The following is a 7233-nucleotide window of genomic DNA, read 5'->3' as shown; positions in this document are numbered from 1 at the left end:
CCCTCACTCCCCACCCCCAGGATGATGCGAGCGGGGTTTGTGGAGATGCAGCTCGTGCCGCGCGGCGCGGACCGCGCCCCCAGCCGCAGCTTCTTCACCTGGAGGGTCGACCTCGCGGCCTGCTTCCGCCGCATCGCGGGTGCGCGGCGCTTCGGGCCGCCTGTTTAGCGGGAGGGGTGGACGCAGCAGCCTGTTCTTGGGGCGAAACGGGCTCGTGGGCTGGCGCGGCACACGGGGGCCGGCGTCGGCGGCGCCTGCGGCTTCCTGCTTGTCTGCAAAGCAGGCTAGGTAGGGGTTGCGGGCGCTGGGGCCTCCACCAAGCCCCCCCCCCAGCAGCAGCATTCGGAGCCTTGGTTCCCCCACAAATCCCTTCCCACACGCACGCGCCCGAGCACACCCCAAACACAACATTCACGCCGCCACCTGCACTCATTCCCTCCCCCCTCACGAACCCCGCGGGACGCCCTGCACCGACCCGGCCGCCTCGCACCGCAGCCGACGTCTACAGGGCGGGGTGCAACGTCTGGTCGCGCTACGTGCACACGATGGAGGCCAACGCCGACATCGTCGCCGCGTCGCGCGCCGCGTACTACGGCGGCGGCTCGATCAACATCACGGAGGACGCGCGGCCCCGCATGGCGCGGCTGCACCGCGTGAACCAGGCGCTGGTCGCGGCGCAGCTGCGGCTGGACGAGCAGGCGGCGCTGTTCTCGGACTTTTCGCACTTTGTGGCGCCGTGACATTGATGGCGCGCGGCAGGCGGGGGTGTGGGGATTGTGATTATGCCTGGCCAGTCGGCCGGCCGCCTCGTCCCCTTGCACGTTTGTGTTCGTTTCTGCCAGCGCGCCTGCAGGCTGGGGCGCTCTTAAGGGGTGCCCGGCGGGCTGCCGGGCCGCCCACGCAACGTGCTGCGTGCGGCGGCGCACCGGTGCGGCTGGTCGGGTGCGCGGCGGGGTGATGCGGGCTGCTTCGACGCGCGCCAGCCCTGCGGGGTCTCCAGTGGGCCCCTCCTGTGTAACTGCACACGCTCGCACGGACGTATCAGCGGCTCGGCGGCATGCATCTGTGTGTTTGGGCTGCGGGTTGCGTGTGCTGTGATGGCGCCAGAGCCCGGCTCGTTGGGCTTTGCATGTTCAAATGGTGGGCATCGGCTCAGCGGGCACCAACGCGCTGAGCGCTTCGCCGACGCCATGGTTTGTGCCGTTGTAATGCGAGAAGAGAAATTACCCCACCATAATCCAAGCACAGAACCATGAGCTGTGGTCACCATCGGACGCCAATCCAAGCTTTTGATTCATTTCCAGGCCTTTAATTGAATGAGTCAAGCGCGTGCCAGGGATGTGTGTGGACTGGTTACAGAATCCAGGGTGCACAATCAAAGACACGACCACTGAAAACTCTCAATGCACCACAAATACGTCCTAGCAGCCGGGCGCAGGCAACTTGCTGGTTGCGCGACCTGCCACAGCACCAAGGTATTTATTTTACCCCTGCCACCAAACCCTCTCAGGTTGTCGGGGTGCTGCCACGGCAGCTGGGGAGTTGCAGCATCAGCCCTGGAACCAAGCCTGCACCCGAGCACTACTATTGACACTCCAGCCCAATTGAGCGACAACACGGTGTGATGGTGGCATGGCGTCGTCCCGCACATATGTAGATACACGAAAATCTACGCGCCCAAGAGCGCCCCAAAGCGATCCTCACGCTGCCCAATGACACACATCGCAAAATATCGCGCGGCAGCTGCTGAGCGAAGAGTGGCCGCCCTGCGCCGCCAAGCCCAGACCTGCAAGGGCATGAATCGAGCTTCATCCTGCATACGAGCTTATGTGTGGCCTCCTTGCCAGGAACGCCGGTGATGAGGTCACGCAGTCTTTGAGTCCGAGGTCGCGGTTTTGGGGCTCCGCTACTGACAACGGACGTCCCCATTACCCGTGAATAAATGATTTGACATACCATAATCCATGCGTTTTCTCACGATTGTTCGCCTCTTTGTGAGACCTCCACTTGATCACCAGTTGCCACAACTGAGACGACAGCCGCGCCTGGGCTGCTGATGTCCCACACCGCCGCGCCGCCTGCTAATCCGCCTCAAGCAGCAGCCATGGCCCGCACCGGCATGATGCTCTTTTGCTGCGCCTTGCTGGTCGTCGCCGCTGTCACAATCACGCGTGAGCGCAGCGCGAGCCCGTACGAGGTTGCGCGCGCCGCCGCGTCATTGCTGCTGGCCACTTGGCCGCCCTTGCCGCAGTGCAAACGCTCAGATGTGGCCAACGGCGGCATGCATTCGCAATGATTGTGCATTTCTGGGCTCCATGCCTTCCCATGCAGGGCAGTCCTGGCCCCCTGTGTTGACCCCCGGGGTGTAGTACGTGGCTGCAGCCCCTCGAACTGCGTGTGCACTCTCGACATACACTGGCCCGCCAGCCTCCCCTCGTGAAAACCCTTCCTGCCTGCTGTACCCCTAACCCGCGTTGACGCCGCAGGCTCAGAGCCCCTCGCCCGGAGGCTTGGTGGGCTGCACCTGCAGTGACTCTGCGCCCGTGCAGCGCCTCGCTCTGCCTGCTTTGGCACACAGAGCAGTAGGGATTTCGCCCTGTGGTTCAAGCTCGTAGGTTGTGCATGGGCCCTGCCAAATCAGAGCGATCTGCTTGATGGCGAGAAGCATCAGACGTGCGTGGCGGTGTTTGCTCATTCCCCTTGCTCCCTCACCCCATGCGGCCAACCACGCCATGCCTCTGCAGCTGACAAGTGCACCGACAAGAGTGAGCTGACCAGGCCGCCTGCAGGCTGGCTGCAGGGCAACCCCCGCAATGAGCACGCACGGGCGCAGTGCCGCATATTCCCGCCGCCCTCTGCTGCGAAGTCTCTGCTGCCTGCCCCACGTATCGACGGTCTTGCAATCGCAAGCTGCCAATATGAAGAACTTACTGCTGCCACCTCTTGCCACTGGCAGTCCTGCAAAATGCCAGCCGCCGCCATCCATCAGCCTGCTCTCCATCACCATCCCTTCAATCCCCCTCCCCCACCCGCTCGACGACCGGTCGGCTCCCAAGTCACCTGCAACGACGGCGCGCCGCCACCCTGCAAGAACGGCGTGGGCATGACCATCACCAACCCCTGCATAGACGGCACCACCCAGATCTATTCTTATCAAGGGGGCACTGGTGATCGGATTATGACAGAATTGGGGCGGTCACGCGTGCGCTGGCCGATGGGACGCGGCTGATTATTGCCGCACCTGTCTACTATGTTGCCTGCGGCGTGCGTGCCCGGGCCGCATTCTGGGCGCGTGCAGCCGCCTCTGTGCATTCGTGCCGTGCCGGGGCGCCTGTCGACGATGACCTGAGCATGAAGGACAGGGCTGCGGGGCTGGCGTTTGCAAGGTCGTGGTGCACATGTTGGGCGACCAGCGGGCAGCTCCGTCGCCGTCTGCAGCCGCCGCGAGCTGCACCTGCAGCAGGTTGCTGGCTGCAGCAAACTGCGCCATTCCTTCCAACTCACCAGAATTTACTCTCAACTGCTGATGGGGCGGGCCTGGGGGAGCGGGGGATGTCAGTGTCGCTGGCACCACTGAACCCAGCTGCCCTATGCTCACTGCAATCTTCCCTTACAACCCGCCCGTCTACATGTCGGCCCACTCCCAAGGCGACGACTGCAAGTCTCAGAGTGAGCCGCCGCCGCCGCCCGCCCCCAGCAGCGGGCTGCAAATGGCGAGCTGCAAGGTGTTGCACACATTGCCCCGCCTGAGGCGCCGGCATCCCCTTTTTGGCGCGCCGCGTCCACCCCGCGCCATCCGCCGATGGGAGGCGTCGCCACGAGATGCGCCATCCCCATTCACACCCACAGAAGCGCGCCTTGTTGCCACCAATCCTCCCGCGTCTGCACAGTAGTCCCCGGCCAACCTGTGTATCGAGTCCTTTGCCCTGTTTCGTGCCCCGAACCATGCACGCCCACCACTGCACACAAACCGCCCGCAGTCTCGTGTGCCGACGGCGCCCCGCCGCCGTGCAAGAAGGGGGTGCGCACCACCGTCACCAAATCGTGCGGGCCCAATGCGCACCAGACGGTCTCCTTCAGCCAGGACAGCCAGGAGAGCAGCGGCAACGATGGGGGCGACTCCGGCGATGACTACAGCGGCGACGTCTGAAAGCTGCTTGCTGGGTGAGCCGTTTGGTGATCAGCGCTGCTAAACAGTACTATTGTGCATGCGTTCTGTCAGCGACAGTGCGCGCGTCCAGGGGAAGCATGCACGAGGGCACTGCGATTGCTAGCAAACAGGCCGTCACATGTCTTCTGCGCTGTTGCCCTGCATGTGACGCTGCGCTGTCGGAGGTGCTTGTTCGCATCCGTGTTGTGAAAAGCGCAGCAATGAGGAATATTGAAGGTTCGCACATATACAGCGGGGTCGCTGCAGCTATGACTGGGGGAGGGGGGGATGAATTGCCCAGACAGCCACCCCGCCGCTGCAGAACGGATCGAGCTGCCTTGTTATCGACTGTGTAACCACATCCAACGTCCCCTGCCCCTCCCACGCATCCCCTTGTGTCCCTGGGCCCGCACCTTGGACACACTGCAGCTGCTTGAGAGACCCATTGTGAGCTGCGTTCCCTGCCCCACGTCAACGCCGCCAAAAGCGTCGCGACATTTGCTGAATCATCCAGCAAGCTGCTTCAGAAGTGGCCCGGCGCACCTGTCCTTGACAATTGGCAGGCGCCTGCATTTTGAACGACTTCATTTTTGAATTGCCAGGCACAAGATATACGTCCTCAGCTTTGCTTGATTTTATCAGGGTTTGTGTTGCCTGGATTTTGGCTGTTTTGGCACTAGCCTCGTATGCGTTGTGAATCACAACTTGTGATACAAAGCAAGTTGCAAGGAGAGTGGCGATGCCGTGCCAGCCGCCCTTTGTTTTGTAGGCCGCTTGGCATCCGAGAGCATCGGAACGCACAGCTGCTCGAGTGTGTGGTGTTCAGCCCCTGTCTGGCTGCTGTTGCTTGAATTGCCTGTCAGAGTTGTAATACTGCTTGACGGCAATCACAACAGAGTTGCCAGTGCACAGGGATGCAGGCAAGCAAATGTTCAGCCAACACCTGCAGTCCAAGTGTTGGGCCCCAGAGTGCTTGATGACCAACATTGTTGCCCTACAGTACTGTAGTACAACCGCAAGGACAGGGGTTGAGTGGACAGGGGCGATGACAAACACATCTCAAAATTAATGCAATGCTGTTGGCAGCAATTGCAAGCTGTGCTTCGTGACCACATGACTGCTGCGGCGATACTCTCGGCACGGCTGCGACTGCACGGCGCTGGCAAGCAAGCTACTGCACATGCGTGCCTGCCATTGTCTAAGTATATACACCAGCTTGGTTTTTTTGGTTACATGTGTATGTTGAGCTGTGCATGTTTTTACCTTGTAAAGCATGACAGCGAGGAAGCACGGGCTGCCAAGGTTCTGGATTCTGCTGCCAGGTGATAGCAGAGCTTTCCGAAACAACAGTCACGCACTGCCTTGCCGGAACCCTCTGTAAACCTTCGTCGCAGGTGCACACATGAAAGGGTCCTGGCGGCTTCGTTGTGTAGGCTGGGTCCTGGGTGTGCACTTGCTAAAGGAGCGTGGACGCCGCACGCGCGTCTGGCGTGCTGCGTGCGCATACCAAGTCGATCAATTGAAAGCAGAATGCACTGTGCCTTGAACGTGCTGCCCCTGGCTTTCTGGCTAGCTCAAATCAAGTACGTAGATGCCAGCGCACACAGTGTCTTGGCGCGAAAGCATTATCGAGGCCCACTCTGTGCACCCAAAACCAATGCAAGGAACGGAGCCTTGTGCAAGCCTTGCTGCAGCAGGGCTCACTGCGCGCAGCACGGACGGAGAATCAATTAAACGGACAGAGCCGTCGGCGGCTTCCCAGCACTGCTGCTGGAAGTGATGTAAGGGGACTGCGTTGAAGGCATGGGAGGTCGTGCAGCTGCACTGCTGATTAGTACGGCCACACCTGCAGGCGGAGTGGCGAATTGATCTGCGACGTGCCGATGGCCCCCAGGCTGGTCGCGTCTGTCGCGTCCACAGTCGAGCACAAGGTCAGGTCGGCGGGATTCTGGCAGACAACCAGGGGGTTGCTGAGCTTGGTCATGTACGCATGCGCGCCGCTGAACGACACGTCCCAGACAGAGTTGTACATGCCGAAGCCACTAACAAGGGGGCCGAAGGTGCTGGGCGCGTGGGACATCGAGCAGTTGGTGAGCTGCGTTTGCGATTGTGTGGGCGCGGGGAGGGCGGAGCGGTGAGAAGCAAGCGCTGGCGGGGCCGACGTCTGTCAATGTAAGCCGATGCTCTGCCTTCAGGTGGTTCATGGCAGCATTACAGCCAAGCACTCAGCGATGCCCGCCATGGGAGCCTCTGCAACACACAATGAGCCTCTGCAATTGGCCCTTGCCACCCACCCAGACTGGATGGCCAGCTGAGTGATCCTCTGCATGCCCCCGCCCTTGGTCCCCCCGCCCTGCCCCTTGGGTACTCACCCCAACCGGGTCTTGGCAGATCGTGATGCGGTTGTCGCCCGACAGAGTGCCAGTGATGTACACCCTCCCATCGAAGAATGTCACCGAGTTGCCTTCCGTCAGGGTGCCCTCCGCGGTGTTGGTCGCGCAGTTGAGGAGCTCGCCCGCGGGCCCGACGTCGCAGACCACGACGGCCTTGTAGTTCCCCCGGCAGGGGATGTACGCCTTGCCGTTGGAGAACTTCACGTCATTTGGCTGCGCCATGTACTCCCCGGGGGCGCCCATCGTGGTGCCGTCGGGGTCGCGGCCGAGCTCCTTGGAGCAGCCGCCGGCCGCCGGCAGGCCCGTCGCGGGGTCCATGCGGCACACCAAGACGTAGCCGACGTTGGTGCCGATGTCGGCCTCGCGGTCCGCGACAAACATGAAGTCGGTGCCGTTGATCGAGGCAAAATCGATCCCGAAGGGCTCCGATAGCAGCGCGCTCGCGGTCGTAGCGTCCTGGCAATTGGTCAGGTCCGCGGGGTCCTCGCAGACGAACAAATAGGCGGGAGTGGGGGGCGTGGTGTACGTCCTGCGGGTGCCGACCAGCAGGTAGGCGCGGCCCTGCCAGAACCGCATGGTGCGCGGGCCCTGCAGGGGGGAGGGGTTCCAGGTGGACGGCCCCGCGGCAATGAGCGAGCAGTCCAGGAGGTTGATGCCGTCCCTGCGCACAAGAGGTGGGGTGGGGTGGGG

General features: G+C 62.2%; 3 protein-coding genes across 3 annotated transcripts; 2 read left to right on the top strand and 1 right to left on the bottom strand.

Moving 5' to 3' along the window:
- Positions 1-21: 21 nt before the first annotated feature.
- Positions 22-740, top strand: MNEG_12146 (DNA-directed RNA polymerase III subunit C3; the record flags this gene model as incomplete). The annotated part of the gene is made up of 2 exons (XM_014039384.1): positions 22-139; positions 496-740. The coding sequence occupies 2 exons, from the start codon at positions 22-24 to the stop codon at positions 738-740; spliced, it is 363 nt and encodes a 120-aa protein (XP_013894838.1).
- A 2850-nt stretch (positions 741-3590) lies between these two features.
- MNEG_12145 (hypothetical protein) lies at positions 3591-4150 on the top strand (the record flags this gene model as incomplete). Its single annotated transcript, XM_014039383.1, has 2 exons — positions 3591-3669; positions 3981-4150. 2 exons carry the CDS (start codon positions 3591-3593, stop codon positions 4148-4150), a joined length of 249 nt encoding a protein of 82 aa, XP_013894837.1.
- A 1831-nt stretch (positions 4151-5981) lies between these two features.
- MNEG_12144 (hypothetical protein) lies at positions 5982-7119 on the bottom strand (the record flags this gene model as incomplete). The annotated part of the gene is made up of 2 exons (XM_014039382.1): positions 5982-6245; positions 6523-7119. 2 exons carry the CDS (start codon positions 7117-7119, stop codon positions 5982-5984), a joined length of 861 nt encoding a protein of 286 aa, XP_013894836.1.
- Positions 7120-7233: the final 114 nt, after the last annotated feature.

Source organism: Monoraphidium neglectum, assembly GCF_000611645.1.
Source record: "Monoraphidium neglectum strain SAG 48.87 unplaced genomic scaffold scaffold03090, whole genome shotgun sequence".
NCBI classification, from domain to species: Eukaryota; Viridiplantae; Chlorophyta; class Chlorophyceae; order Sphaeropleales; family Selenastraceae; genus Monoraphidium; species Monoraphidium neglectum.
The sequence above is the reverse complement of the archived record's forward strand: the minus strand, read 5'-3'. Positions and strand labels throughout refer to the sequence as shown.